Source organism: Crocodylus siamensis, chromosome 5, assembly GCF_052110815.1.
Source record: "Crocodylus siamensis isolate JL-2025a chromosome 5, ASM5211081v1, whole genome shotgun sequence".
Taxonomy (NCBI): Eukaryota; Metazoa; Chordata; order Crocodylia; family Crocodylidae; genus Crocodylus; species Crocodylus siamensis.
The window spans coordinates 2,365,255-2,381,959 of record NC_143399.1 but is presented as its reverse complement, the minus strand read 5'-3'; the positions used below and the strand labels follow the sequence as shown (position 1 = coordinate 2,381,959).

At 49.6% G+C, this 16,705-nt stretch overlaps 1 protein-coding gene across 4 annotated transcripts in view; it reads left to right on the top strand.

Moving 5' to 3' along the window:
• The window catches only part of TESK2 (testis associated actin remodelling kinase 2), a 119,181-nt gene that overhangs the window by 97,533 nt on the left and 4,943 nt on the right, over positions 1–16,705 (top strand). For all 4 annotated transcript variants that reach the window (XM_090049031.1, XM_090049029.1, XM_090049030.1 and 1 more), the window contains 5 exons: positions 2,743–2,825; positions 6,367–6,442; positions 8,689–8,772; positions 10,697–10,783; positions 14,904–15,045. In XM_090049031.1, the coding sequence (XP_089905157.1) occupies positions 2,743–2,825; positions 6,367–6,442; positions 8,689–8,772; positions 10,697–10,783; positions 14,904–15,045 (472 nt within the window). The remainder of the gene's footprint in view (positions 1–2,742; positions 2,826–6,366; positions 6,443–8,688; positions 8,773–10,696; positions 10,784–14,903; positions 15,046–16,705) is intronic.

The following is a 16,705-nucleotide window of genomic DNA, read 5'->3' as shown; positions in this document are numbered from 1 at the left end:
CAGTGGTTTAACTATTAAAGGAAAGCCATAGGTAGAACTTCTCCACGTAGACAAGACCTCAGACTCGCAGCAACAGAAACAAGGATGTTCAGAAAGCAGATAACAACTTAACCCATCTGTGAAGCCCAGCAGGGCTGCACAGCTAATAATGAGTGCCTGGCCTAAAGGGAGGCCCCAAGCACGCTCTCCCCTCACCTCCCCTGGGTTCTGGCATTGTGCACCGGCTCGCTGGCAGTAACATCAGACACGGGGATGGGAGGGTGCTCAGCCAGCGGGGTGTAGTAACTGCTTTGCTTCCTTTTTTCCAAAGACCCACTTCAAAACAGACTCTGGAGCCAATCTGCGAGTGCTGCAGAGCCATCTGCAGAGCAACGAGTTCGCAGCTGTTCGCAAACATCGCTGGGGAGTCAGGCTGTGCGGTGTTAATCAGGCACTTGGAATTGGGGTTGGCAGTAGCTGAGTGCAGGACGTGGGCATGAAGGTTGATTAAAAACATGACTCGCCTTGATCAAGGGACCCCATTATACCAGGGGCGTCAACCTCAGTGCTCCTCACAGGCCAGATCTGGTCTGCAAGGTTTCTTGTGGGCTGGATCTGCACACAGCAGTGACGGATCACTTGACCCCTGCTGACAGCACATCCCCAACAAGGCTCCAAACCCTGAATTTTGGCAGCAGGCCCTGCCTCTGCTCACCCCCAAATTCTTGGCTTCTCTGGACCTCCTGGGCCAGACAGCACAGCTCCATACATGCATTCTGCAGGTTGTACGTTTGACACGCCTGCTTTTGACTAAGAGTTGGTTTTACAGGTGCGAACAGATGCTGCAACCATGGCACCGAGTGATAAAAGGGGTCCCTGATGTCAGGTTGATGCAAGTTGGAGGTTGCTTTTCAAGAGGACACGAACATTTGTGGAGCATCAGGGTGGTAGAAATGTCCCTATATATTTCCAGTTCCAGCACAAGCATTTCTGAGTTCTGCAGTCTTTGCAAACTGCTCGCTGAAGCAGCATGCCAGTGCAGGAGAGCCAGGGGGTGAAGGGAACCGGCCGATTCTCTCCGTTTTACCTGAGCCACTAAACGGTGGGTATGAACGGGGAGAAGCAAACCCAGCTCCAAGTGTTCTTGTTGTGTGAATAATGAAAGGGGTGTATAAAACCTGCCAGGCAGCAGTTTCAACATGACTTGTCATCTGACTTTCCATTGTAAATGTGACCTGAGTAGTGGGTATGGTTTAAAAGTCCAACCTTTCACTCCACCAACCTGTCGTATGGTGCTTGTGACATTTAGTAATGTCCTTCTCTGCTTGGTTCGGTACTGAATATGATGCAACGGCGCCTCCATTCAAGCCGTGACAGTAGGGCTCGAAAAATGTTCTAGCCGTCTAGGACGCGGTTGCATTTTACAACGAACACGTGTTCAATCCCAGGCGAGTGAGATGAATGCACTCTTTGATAAGAGATAACAAAGCCCATAATTGAGCAGCTTCATTGCACTTTGGGCCTGTGTGGTTCACTTAACTGAGTATAAATGTAGGAATCCCAAAGCCAACTATTTATTATAGTTGAGTCATGTTAAACAAATAGGCCTTTGCACTTAGGAATCTAAGGCAGCCTGCCGGATTTTCTTTATATGAGAATGGCCTATTTAACCTTTTTAATCAAGAGGAGGAAAAACATATTTACTTTGCAGACGGGGCTAGTGTAATCTCTGTATATAATGGATAGTGATCTGCATTTGATCTTCCAGACAAGGGACTCATTCTTTTGAGCAGATGCTTTTTCCGGACAAACACAGGGGTGGGGAGTGGTGAGGGGTTTCGCGCACAGTGAAGTGAGCACAGCGAGTTTCCTGCTCCTAGCTGTTATCACAAGGTACCAGTCTGGGGAAGTCTGCAGAGGGCTGCCTATCGCTGCCATCGTATCTTTGTGTGGGCAGCAAGAAATGCAGCCATGGGACGCATTCTTCTGTGGTGGGTGGATGGAGTAAAACCCAGTAAGAATCTTTTGGGAAGAAGGAGGAGGAAGAGATTGCACTGATCCTCCCATCCTGTGTTTCCCTGTGCTGGAAGACTGTGGGACTGGAGCGAGCTCAGCTCCTGCCTAAATGTTTCATTAAATGAGAGGGAGGTGGGGTTAGGAAGGAAAAGAGACTGCATTTTTTAATGGCTTTTTTTCTTCCTCATATCTACACCCTTCAAATGATGCTTTATGGTGTGCTGCGGGTCACGACTGTGGCTTAATTTGGGACTTAACAGCCTGTTAGGACTTTCATTTCTTACTGGAAGCTGCTCATAAGGAAGTGCCCTTACAATATGGTTTTAAAAACTGGGTTTTTTTTGGAAAACCATAGGACAAAAGTATGTTAAAGATCCCTCTCCTCTCAGATAACATCAGTCATACAGCTTGAGGTGTTCTGGCTTAGTTCAAGCAAACTCTGAGGGTTGTTCAGGGTTTACTTCAGACCAACAGGATGGGATTAAATCACTCTAGTTCTTGCTAAAAGCTGGGTATTTGCCATCTCTGGTAATCTGCTGTCTCAGCAAGTTTTTTTAAATGTGTAACTGTATGGCTTTTTTTCAGCACCTCTAGGTTTGATTGACGTGTGCATAGTTTGGCTCAAGTGTGTCTCCTGTCTTCCAAACCAATTCTAATCATCTTGTTGCAATTAATATATATGGATTGGTTGGAGGATTTTTAACCCAGACTGTCTTCAGTTTTTCCCCTTTTTCTTTCCACTTTCAGAACTGCTTAATAAAGCATGACGATAATGGATACTCAGCTATCATAGGGGACTTTGGCTTAGCAGAGAAAATCCCTGATTGCAGGTATGTATGGTCTTTGGTTGCTACTCAAGATGAGGAGAGCGAGTGTGGCATGGTTCTACGCCAGAGGAGGGCTGTGATCTGTGAAGCTGAATGCCGGAGGGTCATTATTAGGCTTTGATGCGACTCACAGAGAACAACCTCTGATTTGAGGCAAGAGCTGTGAGTTGAATAGAGATGGGCAAAATGCTCCAAAGGCTAATTATAGTGTGCAGTGATAGACTTTGATGGTGGCACTTATCCTTTAAAATGCTTCAGTGATTAGAGGGCTTGCCCAAGCATTTCACTGGATTTCCAGAGCAGGTGTTTGGGTCTTTTCTGTACAGAGCTATCCATCATTCTGAATTGGGAATCCATTATCAATGCCCTTGCCAGTGATTCCAGATGTTTTTAATTAGCTGCTTCTTAATTTCATGGGCTTCTGGCAAGCTGCTGAGATCCATGGTTGCAACCAGACCGCATTGCCATCTGGTGACTGTTTGGGCTGCTGGGGACTAAGATGCTACTCACGATCCATTTGAGGGGTGAGCAGGTGAACATCTCTCTCTAGCCATCATTGTATTAGCCCTCCAGTAGGGAGACCAAGGAAATAGTGCTGTTACCCCTTCTCTGTAGGCAGCCTCCTCCTGTGGGTGTTGCCACAAAATGACACCTCAATCAAAGATTTCATTTAATGCTTTTAGCTTTTCAGCTGTTTTCCTTGTGGACATAACACGAGCCCACCATAGTGTTGTCTGACTTAAGACCAGTGATTCTCCACCAGGATGCCATAGCACCTTAAGGTGCCTGGGATCCTTTCAGGGGTGCCACACAATGTTAGCGGTGGTAGGTGTGCAAGCATGATTCACAAATAAACCCAGAGATTGCAAACAGGAATTCATAGGGTTACAAGCATCCAGACCTGTTGCAACCTTTCTTAGTTCTTTGCAGCATACTAATTGCTCTAGTATTTTTCTGTAGTCAAAAAAAAGAGTGAAAACAATGATCTGGCATTTTCCAAGGGGCATCTTGAGACCTATCAAAGGGCGCCTTGAGTTTAAACAGGTTGAAAACCACTGCTTTAGATGTAAAACGGTAGTTCAGGGAGCTGTAATGGGTCCCATTCATCTAAGTGGGGCATTGATGCAGAAACACATAGCGCCTGAAAAATGCAGGGTTCTCCACCTTGGAAGGAAAAACCTGCAACATCCTTATAGGCTCGGCAGTGCTACACTGGTTAGCACTACAGATGAAAGAGACTTGGGGGTCACGGTTGACCACAAGATGAATGTGAGCCTGCAATGCGATGCTGCGGCTAGTAAAGCGAGCAAAGCGCTAGCTTGCATCCATAGATGCTTCTCAGGCAAATCTGAGGACGTCATTCTCCCCTTGTACTTGGCCTTGGTGAGGCCGCAGCTGGAGTACTGCATCCAGTTTTGGGCTCCACAATTCAAAAAGGATGTGGAGAAGCTTGAGAGGATACAGAAGAAAGCTATGTGCATGATCAGATGTCAGGAAAACAGATCTTATGATGAGAGGCTGAGAGCCATGGGGCTATTTAGCCTGGAAAAGCGCAGGCTCAGGGGTGATCTGATGGCCACCCATAAGTTTATCAGGGGTGACCACCAAGATCTGGGGAAAAATTTGTTCACCAGAGCGCCCCAAAGGATGACGAGATCGAACGGTCACAAACTCCGCCGTGACCGATTCAGGCTGGACATAAGAAAGGACTTCTTCACTGTCTGAGCCCCCAAGGTTTGCAATAGCCTGCTGCTGGAGGCGGTTCAAGCCCCTACTTTGAACGGCTTCAAGATGCATTTGGATACTTATCTTGCTGGGATCCTATGACCCCAGCTGACTTCCTGCCCCTGGGGCGGGGGGGCTGGACTCGATCCGCTGGGGTCCCTTCCAGCCCAAATGTCCGTGAAATGTCAGTGCTGTTAACTCCTGCCGCTAGTGATACATTTGGCAGGAAAATCAAATGCATTTTATTTTTCCAGTGCTGCCTCAGGTGCTGAAACCTCCTGCCAGCCTTGATGAAGGCATGAAAACATCCATCTTCCACATGCTAAACCCCAGGTGGACTTGGGCATTGTCAGTGCCCTTTTCTGAGACTCCCAGAAAATGGGGAATGTAGAGACAGCTTGAAATTGGGCACAAGTGTCAAAATAATGTGATGGGTCCATAATGATTACACCACTTCTATTTATTTCAGTCCAGTCTCAGTTTTCAAATTTAAATCGGTCCAGTCACATAATTTCCAGCTTGGACTGGGATGCCAGAGAAACAGAGGGACGCTGCCATGGCATAGAGCCTGCTTCCCAGTGAAGACGCCTGGTTTTCGGATGTAGTTCTCTGTGGTCAGGCTTGGGATAAGCGTGCAGTGGTGCTGTACGTGTCATGCTGGTAACAGAGGCTGCAGGCTCCGGCTGTATGGCAGTATTGTAGGTTATACAGACCAAACTGACAATCAGCTGTGTCCTGACTCCTTCCCTCTCTTTCCTCACTTAAGTGAATCACACTAGAACTCAGTTCTTTTTGGCTTTATTTTAAAGCAACTATTTGTCAGTCACCCGTCAAGGATTTTGTTTTTACATTTAACACATGGGCCTCAGTCTAAATGTCCTTCTTTCTCACTAATGAAGGGAATGTCTGAATTTTGAAAGGCCATATCACATTGCCAGATATTCGACTTCCCAGGATGAGTTCCTTTCAGAACTGCCCACAGCAAAGCCTCCAAAACATGCAGCAAATCAAGGAATAGGTCCCTTTCCTCCAGGAGAATCCAGATAGGAATAAAGACCTTCGTGAACCTGAGTCTAGGGCAGGGAGACTGCTCTGCCTGTAGCCTGGAGATTGATAGGGTCCAAAGTCTCCTAGTGAAAGAGGCTACTGCTCTTAGAGCAGCACTTAGAGAAACAGAAATAATGTAAGTTAGCAAAAGTCCACTACTTTTATTCCCTACCTGGCCCTTGGACTGCCTATCACCTGCTGGGCACAGAAAGCAGAATTCAGTGCGAATGGCATGCAAACAGCCAGCACGATCTTCCTCCTGCTGAAAGCTGCTGTTGAGGCTTGGAAAGTGCCATGCTGATTTTGATATTTAAAAAAAAAAAAAGGTCTGTACTTCATTCACTTCCTCACCACAAGGAAAATGTGTATGAAAATGAACTTTTCTTTCAATATTGGTTCATTCTTCTTTCAAACTGCAGCACATACGCAGTGGTTACAAGGAAAGAGGGAATCAGTTGTTCTTTTTATCCTCTAGGTAGGAGGAAATCAGCCTAATTTGCAAAAATGTAGCCTCAGGTTTAATATTAGAACCAATTTTCCTATCTAGGAAAGTAGTGACACGGTGAAACAGGTGCTTTGGGTGTTGTGGGATTTTTGTCAGTGGAGGTTTGTAAGAACAGGTCAGACAAATGTCTGTCGGAGACACTGAGCAGGGGGATGGACTGGGTGACCTCTTGAGGACCCTGCCAGTTCTGATCCTAAATGCCAGGCCAAGAGCATGTCATGAACAGCTTCCTTCCTCTCTTTTCTCCCCTCCTTTGCATGTATAAAGTGAGAAGCTGCCAGTGGTGGGCTCGCCCTTCTGGATGGCACCTGAAGTTCTCAAAGACGAGCCTTACAATGAAAAGGTGGGTATGTCTAATGGAGCTTGATTTTTGGAAGCGTCTCTCCAAGGCAGACTTTGTGGTTTATCAGAGGCTTTGAAGCTTGTCCGTACCTCTAATTGAACAACATGACTGCTTCTAAATTAATTGAGATTAAGGTTGGGTGCAAATTCAAAAAGGAGCAGCTTTTCTTGAACAGCTCCTTGCATACTGTCAAGAGTCAAGGTAGCTGCCTTTTTTTCCAGTTTGGTTTCATTCATGTATAAAGTGGGTGAAGCTAAACTGGAACAAAATGCTCTTATTTCAGTATAAGTGTGTTCACACATGGATTTCCTCAGAGACAAAATTATTCCAGAAGAACTATTTCCAAATAACCCCTTATGTAGACAAACCCTAACTTGCATGGGTGTCGAACTCTCCTGTGCCATGGAGTGGATCTGGACTGTGGAGCTCCTTGCAGATCGGATCCGGACTGCAGCGTGAGGAAGTTGCAGCAGCAGCGGCAGCTCTGGCTTCAACCGGAGCAGGTGTCAGTGGCTTCACCCCACCATGTGCCCCATCCTGGGGCCAGGGTTGATGCTGCTGTGTGCCCCTTGTCCTGTGCCATGGAGGCAGCTCCAGCTCCAGCAAAGGTGGTGCATTGGGTTTTGGTGGCCAGGGAGATGGGGCTGCAGCAGTACAGGTGGACAAAGCAGCTAGGGGGTGGCTGGGGTTGTCAGCCCTTGCTTGCCTTCCTGCTGCTGATTGCCCGAGAGCCCTGGGTTCTGTGGCAGGCCATGCTGGTAGTTTGGCAGGCTGGATAAAGTGGCTCCATGGGCCAGCTCCAGCCCTTGGGCCATATGTTTGACTTAGTGCATCTTTGCTTAGCAGAGCTTAGCACAACATGAGTAGACAGTTTGATGGACTCCTCTTGTCTTTTGGACCTGAAGGGAGCTTTTCTGCAATAGAAACTTAAATGGAATGAGGGCAGTTGCATGACCATGTACAATATGGAATTGAAAGAACAACAGAGGTTCCACATTTCATCACCAGATTTCTAAATCTGACTTGCCTAGACAGGACCTGTTCCAAAGAATCTTTCCAGCCCCCTTTCTCATGGCATCATGTAGCTGGGGCAGAGAAGGAACGAAGAAAGGCAGACTGGAAAGCAGTCTTTGGGCTGCGTGGGTGTGCGTGCATGCATGTGCATATAGACACGCACAATCCTGGTGGAAACTGACTTTTAGTGGATTCTGTCTTGGGAATGCTGCTTTGCTGTATGAAGTCCACGCCTTCCGCCCTCTTTGCCAGCAGCACCAAGTACTACTCCTGGATGTAGACATTACCATGGCAAACTGGTTATCTTTAGTTGTGGGCGTTCCACTTTTCATGTCCTGCACAGCCTTTCCTGCTCTCCTTGGGAGACCCAAAGCTGTAAGGCCATCACATTACCCTGCTTGTTAATTAACACAAAAGCTGACAGTCATGTAAATAGACCTTTATACTCGGTATCTGAAGAGGAGCCCTGCTACTGCTCTGTCTGGATTCCCTGTTTGCTTGAGCTTTATAACGTGGGCAAATGTGAAGTGAGAATCTGGGACATGCAGAACATCGGAGTGTGAAGGACAGGTGATCAATAAGCATGGTGCATGTAGGATGCTGCAGCTGGAGTGGGTGGAGGTGGCTGGGTTCCTGGCACCTGGGTGGGCATGTCACAAAGCAGTATTAAACCTGGAAAAGGAAGAATGGACTGAGTTTTTAACCTGCATTAACGTTGTAGGCAGACAGCGATCGCTTATCTTCTCAATTCTGCTCCCCAACTGCTCCAATCTGCGGTCATGTCATGTTTGGCTGCATTTGTGATTGCTCACAGCTGTGGGATATCAGCTGCGATTTTACCCCTTTTGGCTTGGAGTGGGCTTTCATCTTCCGTCATGCTCTGGAGCAGCAGTGACTGGAGGAAATGTTTGCATGCAGGTGAAAGCATTGGGGCTGGTCCTGCTTGGAGCAGAGGGCTGGACTAGATGTGACCTCCTGAGGTCCCTTCAACCCTCATTGTCTGTGATTGTGTCATTCTTTCTGGCATTAGTGCTGCCAGAGCACTCTGCCATGGGCATGTATTTCCTCAGCTGCAAGTGTGAGTTGTATTCCTGTTAGTGGTTGGGGTCAGAGTGGTGGGTTCTGGATAGCCTCTGAAACCCCCTTACGACAGGGGAAACCTGGTGGCAGGTGAAAACACGGACTGCTCCTAACTGAGCCATCTGTTTTGTTTTGTTTTTTCCCTTCATCAGGCGGATGTGTTCTCCTACGGCATAATTCTCTGTGAGGTTATAGCCAGGATCCAGGCAGATCCGGACTATCTCCCCCGCACAGAGGTAGGTGGTGAGTGTTTTATATGAGCTGTGGGAAGGGGGGAGCACTTATGAGTGGTGGCTGGTCATTAGTAATTTCAGCACAGCTGCCAGGGAGGTGATGAATTAGCTCAAGTGTTTAAGGAGGCCTTGAACGAAGATCCCATCCTCTGGCAGTGCTGTTTGCAAAGAATGGCACGAAGGCCATATTTTCGCATAGGTTTCCTCAGCCTTCATCCAGTGACAGACTGCCTTGGAAACATGCTGGAGGAGTTGGCATGGGATCGTAGGAGGATAGGAAAGTAGGGTTGGATGGGACCTCCTGAGGTCATCTAGTCCAGACCCCAGCATTGCATGGAACAGATGAACGCCACCTCTTGCTGGAGAGAGTGGGGCAGCTGCAGAGACTGTGGGGCCCAGCTGGGCTCTGCTTTGCATCTAATTCATTGGGAATCCAGGGAGATGCTCGTATGGGTTTTGGGCCAGGCCTCGTCCCTGAGGGTACCCCTGTCCATCTTCTTCAGGTAGCTGTGACATTCCCTCCCCCTTCTCTGGGTGCAGGCATGTTACAGGGGCTTGGGATTTCAGCTGTGGCGATGCAGATGTTTTTCCTTCCTTCCCCCCTCGCTTCTCTGAGAACAGGAGACCTTGCAGGAGGGAGTTTCAGGGATCTGAAGATTTTTATAACTAGTCCCCGCACAGTCATGGCAAAATAGACCGTTTCTATGAGCTGGCTGGGATGAAAACGTGAAGTTTCAAATTTCATCAGGCTGACTGTGCAACTTATTTATACAGTGCGAGTCGTGAGGGCCAGGCATTGTAGTAATACAAGTTGCGACTCTGAGGACCACGTGAACAGCCCTGCATGTGGTTAACCCATCTGCAGGAGCCTTCAGACCGTGCTCTGTTCTCCTGGCTGATGTGATCAGCGGCAACGGGAATCACCTGCTATAATGAAATGCCCTACAGAGCTGTCAAATATGGGGCCAGATCTGAAGAGTGGTGGTTTTAATTTTAGACATTTTTAGGCTGGAACCAGGCCAAACCAGTGTTCTTAACGTAAAACCCGTAGACGCAACTTAATACTTTCCCAATGCGGTGCATTACCTTCCCTGATCAGCTTTCAGCCTTTGGCACTTGTTTCTGCTCCCATCTGTTTTGCCTGCATGCGTCTCCCCTTCCAGACTTCCTCTGTCTCTCGTGGGTTCCATTCCTCTCCTTCCCTACTTTGTTTCATTCACTTTGGTATGTTTTAAAGTTCACTTTTTTTCTCCCTCATTGTTCTTCCTGTCTGGTTTCTTAGCCTGGTTGTCCTAAGACAAGGTTATCATCTCTACTACTGTTTTTTCCCCTCTCCCCTATTTGTGTATCTCTTCATTTTTACTCTTCTTTCTTTCTTTCAGTTCATTTCTTTTCTCTCTCCATCCCTTCCTTTTCCTACTAGCAACAAGGCACTGATTAGTCAGTGCCAGTTGTTCAGACAGGGGTCACACTGCAGTGTTGTGCATCTCTTCAGTTTTCACTGGATAACACAGGAGCTCCTAGATTTTTTTTTTTTTTAATGCTAATTTAAACCATTCAACCAGATCTACATGAAACAAAGAGAAATTGAAATAGTTGTCCTGCTTTGAGTTCTGTTTGCTCAAATGCATGTGTTGGAATAGTGCAAGAATCTGGCACTGAAAGGTAATAGAGAATTATGATGCCATTTGGGAAAGAGCATGATTTTGAAGTCAAACCGTCCTCATGGAAGATCGCGCCCATGAGGAATGCAGCTCAGCATCCCCCTGATGTTGGCTTGGCGATGAGCAGGATGGGTGGTGAGGGTAGGGGGCTGTTCCCAGCCACTGTAGGAGCCTGTGAAAGAAAGATGGTGTGTGCCAGGCAGAGAGGAGAGTATAAACTGGGCTCAAGCTCTCAGCCACAGTGTCCTCTTCTTTTTGTGCAGAATTTTGGATTGGACTATGATGCCTTCCAGCACATGGTGGGAGACTGTCCCCCCGACTTCCTCCAGCTGGCCTTCAACTGCTGTAACGTGAGTATCTTGCTGCGAGCAGAAGGGCTGACACAGACTCCTCCTCTGGGCTGCTTGTAAGATGGGGATTGCATAATGTGGGGCCCCCAGTAGCTGACCCAGGTTCTTTCCCATCCCAGGCTCCTTAAAAGTGAGCTGAAAAACACTTCTCACTCTGTGCTTCCTCCTGCTGAGCCACCAGGCTTCTTGCAGGCTGGTCCAGCACGCTCTGGTTGTACTTTATGGACCTTACAAGACTACCAGAGCCCTTGGAATCCAGCCAGTGTAATGCCAGCACATGCTGTTTGGTCGGGGATGAGCTCTGAGCCCTTCTGCGTGTAATAAGGACAACAGGAAACCCACAGGGAACTGCCCCAGAGTGTCCGTAAACCCTCGTAGGGGAGAGGGTAGAACCCAAACCCTGCTGTGTTCCATGGAGGGAGCAGGGCTGTGGAGCTTCAGTTCAGCTGCCATGGGTGTAACACTGAAATAAAAGCCATGAGAGAGGTAGTACTTTGCACTGTCAACGCACTGAAGGGATTCACTGACCCTTGCACACATCAGAGGCAGTTGGGCTCTACAATGCTGCTGTTACAGCTCAAGGAACCAGCGCAGAGAGACAGGAAGGCTGCAGCTTTCAACAGTGACCTGATTTTTGACAGCTCAGTTCACTATCACTAGGCCTGATTTCCACCCCCCGAGGGACCGGGCCCCTGCACCTCCTAGTGGATTCGGTGCAAGTCAGAAGTGCTCAGCGTCTCCACTCAGCTTCTGGGGGCATCAGGTTGTTACCCAGCATTAGAGGGCACTTTTGAAAATGTGGTCCAAAAAGACTTCATCCCAGGCAGTAAGCAAGCAAGTGCAGAACCAAAGAGCATGTCCCAGAGATTTGTGGATGAAGGAAGTTGGGAGCGCCCCATTCGGTGCCTGGCTCAGTTAACGTCTGAAGTGCTTTGGCTGCCTGACATGTTCTACACAGCAAGTGCTAAAAGCACTGCTTAGAGGAGCAATTGGATTTTGGGAGTTTGCAGCACCCAGCTCAGACCACGGCACTTCTAAAGGCAGGAGTCAGAATAGTTTCCTAGTATCGGAGAGACAGTCTGAGAAGCAAAATGACCTGCTGTATTTATTTCACTGTCTTACGTAACAACCAGCTCTCTTAACAGAGGGAGAGTTTGGGAGAGTTGTCACTTCTCAGGTTAATAAGCACGTTGGGGATGGTCCTGGCTTAGAGCAGGCGGTTGAACTAGAGACCTCCTGAAGTCCCTTCCAACTCTCATTTTCTATGATTCTTCATCTTTCCTGAGGGCAGCTGGTCCCAAGCACAGCACCAGTGAACAAACTGGAGTGACTGTCACATTGACTTAACCATTGACAGAATTGCACCCTGGGCCCAGCCTGGATCATTCCTTTGCTCAGCACATGTGGGATGAAAAGCAACTGGGAGAAGGTGGTCTCCTACCTCTTCTAGTGCCTGTTTGTGCTTCACTAGACAGTGACTTGGGCCTCACTCTGCACCATGGCTGGGCCGGTCCCTTTGTGTTTTCTTTGTTTAATAAGCTGTTGGACAGCCCGTGTGAACTGCGTGGCTCAGCCTAATCATCTGCACCATAAATATGCAGAGATGCAGGTTTTATGCTGCAAGAGAATGTGCATTAAGGTAGCCCAGAGAACCATCAGACCTCAAATACATTTCTTATGCATTCAAAAACTCCCTAAATTCAATGTTAGTGTTGAGACTAACACGCACAAACCTCAAAGTCCCAGATTAGGAATCTACTTACAAGTCCAAGTCACATTGCCTGTGTGTGTGTGTGTGTGTGTGTGTGTGTGTATGTGTATGCAGTCGTGTATGTGCATGTATCCAGAGATCCAGCCCTTGAGTTACTCAATGCAGTCCGTCTACTTCAACCTAGCAGCTTGTTTCAGTGGCAGCTCCACAGATCAGAGGCATGGCCAGGACAGTCCTACAGCTGAGTGGACTGAATGCTTTAGCAGAATTTAGAGCTGCAGTGAAGGCAAAGGTTGCTCAAAGCTGCCTCTTGATGCCTTCCTCTGGCACAAGCTAGAGCAACTGAGACTGTAGTGGGGCTGTTAGGAAGGCTAAGGCGGAGACAGAACTAGTGACCAGAATCAAAGACAAGAAGTCCTTTTTTAAATATATAGGGAGTAAAAAGAAGGCACCAGGCAATGTGGGGCCCCTGCAGGACACGCTTGGCAATCTGGTGATCGCACCAGACAGTAAAGCTAACCTCTTTAACAAATTCTTTGCCTCCATTTTTCTGAGCAGAGACTGGGACATCCCCCACCAGGACTCCAGACTCACGAGAGACTCTGCCAGGCCTAGGGTCAGAGAGTACTGAGTCAGGGAACTTCTGGAGGAAATGGACATGTTCAAATCAGCAGGTCCAGATGATCTCCACCCCAAGGTGCTGTGGGAATTGGCAGAGGTCATTGCGGGACCCCTGGCATGGCTGTACGAGCACTCGTGGTGCTCTGGTGTGGGGCCAGAGGACTGGAAGAGGGCCAATGTGGTTCCCATCTTCAAAAAGGGAGGAAGGAGGACCCAGGAAACTATAGCCAGTTAGTCTTGCCTTGATCCTGGGGAAGCTTTTTGAGAGAGTTATCCTGGCGCATGTCCCCGAGGGGCCGGGGGGGAGGTCATGCTTAGGGGCAACCAGCACGGGTTCATCAGCGGCAGGTCCTGTCAGACCAACCTGGTGGCCTCTACGACCAGGTCACCAAATCCTTAGACGCAGGGGGAGCAGTGGATGTAGTCTTGCTGGACTTCTGGGAGGCCTTCGACACTGTCTCTCACCCCGTTCTCATTAAGAAACTGGGGGCTGTGGTGTGGACACCCACACAGTCAGATGTGTCGCCAACTGGCGGGAGGGCCGCACCTAGAGAGCGGTGGTGGATGGGTCATGTTTGACCTGGAGGGATGTGGGCAGTGGGGTCCCCCAGGGCTCGGTCCTCGGGCCCGCACTGCTCAACATCTTCATTAGTAACTTGGACGGGGGGATAAAAAGCACCCGGTTCAAATTTACAGATGACACTAAGATGTGGGGACACTAGAAGGGAGGAATAGGCTGAAGTCGGACCTAGACAGGTTACAGGGGTGGGCAGATGAGCATAGGATGGGATTCAACACCGACAAGTGCAAGGTGCTGTACCTGGGGAGGAAGAGCCAGCACCATACCTACAGGCTGGGGAACTCCCCTCTCGTCAGGGCAGAGGCAGAAAAGGATCTTGGAGTCATCATTGACTCCAAGATGAACACGGGCCGGCAGTGTGGGGACGCGGTCAGGAAGGCCAACCACACCTTGTCCTGCATCCGCAGATGCATCTGGAGCAGGTCCAGGGAGGTGATCCTCCCCCTCTGTGCGGCACTGGTCAGGCCGCAGCTGGAGTACTGCGTCCGGGTCTGGGCGCCGCACTTCAGGAGGGGTGTGGACAGCATGGAGAGGGTCCAGAGGAGGCCACTCACATGGTCAGGGGGCAGCAGGGCAGGCCCCACGAGGAGAGGCGATGGGACCTGAACCTGTTCGGCCTCCACAAGAGAAGGCTGAGGGGGGGACCTGGTGGCCACCTATAAATTTACTAGGAGGGGGGACCAGCGGGGAATGGGAGAGACCTTGTTCCCCCGAGCACTACTGGGAGTAACAAAGAATAACGGTCAAGAGCTGGCAGAGGGGAGATTCAGACTAGACATCAGGAGGCGCGACTTCACAGTCAGGGCGGCTAGGGTCTGGGACCAACGTCCAAGAGAAGTGGTGCAGGCTCCTACCCTGGGGGGCTTTGAGAGGAGGTTAGACGAACACCTTGCTGGGGTTGTTTGACCCCAGTACTCTTTCCTGCCATGGCAGGGGGTCAGACTTAATGATCTGCTCAGGTCCCTTCTGACCCGACCAACTATGAAATGATCATTGTTCGCTGCTCTGTTTAAATTCTCAGCCCTTCCCTTGCTGGTCGCCATTCGAGCACTGAGCGTCTGTTTCAGCTCCACCTGGTGAAACGCTGCCCCTATGATCTCAGCTGCCCTGCACCCCTTTATATCCCTCTAGCCGTCGTCCTCCTCTCTGCACGTGGACAGCGTGGAGGAGCCCCCTTGACTTCTTGGGGCACTTTTGTATGTTCACAGATGGACCCAAAGTTACGTCCTTCATTTGCTGACATTGTCAAGACACTGGAGGACATTCTGAACCGCCTGAAGAACGAGGAGTCGGAACGGGAGAGGAAGTTCCTGAATCTGGATAGCGCTGAGAGAAAACCCATTTCCAAAGGTGGGTGGGTGTGCACGCGGGTGTGCATGTGTGGCAGGGGTCGTTTCCACAACGGCTGTTAGAGATGATTCCAGTGAGGATGTGATGCTTGTCATCACAGTGACCGCTCCTTCCACCCAGTTCCCAAAGAGGCCGTCAAACCAGGTGTAGTGTTTAAAAGCACGTGTGCGTGCGTGCGTGCGTGCGTACACCACGTTTTCTTCCAGCTCCTTTAAGAAGCTCCATCGACAACCACGAGCTGGAGCATATCTTGGCTTTGGTGTCTGGGTACGATAGAAATATCAGAGCTGCCCCTCCGAAACAGTCCGGCGGCTCGGATCAGACAGAGTGCATCGAGTATGTCAAGCACTCTTATGAGCACAAAGCCCTGTCGTGGCCCGCATGGAAGGCAGCCCTGCCCCATCCAGGGCCCCTGTGTCTTTTGCCACGTCGCCCTGCATTTCACAACGCTCTGCTGCAACTCCAGCCTTTTTTCAGATCCTTTCTTCTGCAAAGCTAGGTGCTGCAGCACAGCGAGGCCAACTCCATTAGAGGAGAAAGGACACTTAAAGGTGACCTCTGTGGGCATAAACCAGACCGGGACAAATGAACAATACCTCCCCACAAAGCCCAGTGGCTCCTGCTGCACAAGTTAGATCTTTACAGTCTTGCCTTCGAAGGCCAGCATCCCAGAGCCAGCGGAGAGGGCAGGGGGTGGCCCAGTGGCACAAGCAGCCTCTGGGTGTGGCATGTGGCAAGGTAGGGAGCAGAAAGCAGAGCAGTGGATCAGGCAGGGGAAGGAGCTCAGAGTGGCTCTGGGGGGTGCCGGGCATCTGCATTGCGCCCTGCAGATGTTCTCACAGCGCCCCCTGGTGGCAGAAGGGGTGGGAGCGCTCCTTTGAGTTTGGGGAGCAAGCTGGCCAGACCCCTCCTTGCACGGATGTTCGGCTTTGGGGGCTGACGGCCCGGGAAGCAGAAGCAGGGTAGCTCTGAAGCCGAACAAAGAGCGCGGGCACACAGTGGAAGTTGTCCACAGAGGAGAGTAGGGAGCAGTCCTCTGTGCCCCAACTTCTCCCCAAAAGTTCCCTGATGGATAAAGAAACAACACAGGGGGTTCTTTTCAATCACTTCCACCGCCACTTTGGACTAGCAAGTTCCTTCAGGCTTCAGCTGAGCTGGAGCAGGGTCTCAAGGAAATACGGTGTACATGTGTCACTAGCAGAGGTAGAAACCAAAAGGAATAAATCCAGCCTCGTTCCTACCACGGAGGGCGGATTCAACAGTCAGCTGCAGCAGAAGTGTCCTCTTTGCTGCCAAGTGCAGACACAGAAGTAGCTTAGAGTGAGGGGCAAAGGGTGTCTTTGAAGGAGGTAAGGCTGGGTAATCCAGGGGGTTGATATGCAGCGAAGGAAGGGTTTCCTTTCTTTCTTTCTTTTTTTTTTTTTTTTTGAAGGATGCTTGAAACATTTAAAAAAAAAAAAAAAAAAAAAGGCAGGGGGGGAAATGGGGCAGTTTCCTCTGGGGTTGCTGGATCTGTGCTGCTCTGTCAAAGCAAGCATGTGTCTAGGCAACAGGAAAAAGGAGAGTTGGGCTAATTTATGACCCAGGAGCACATGCGTGAGAGAGAGAGAGAGAGAGAGAGAGAGGGTGTATGTGTGTTGGGGGAGGTGGAGGAAGGATG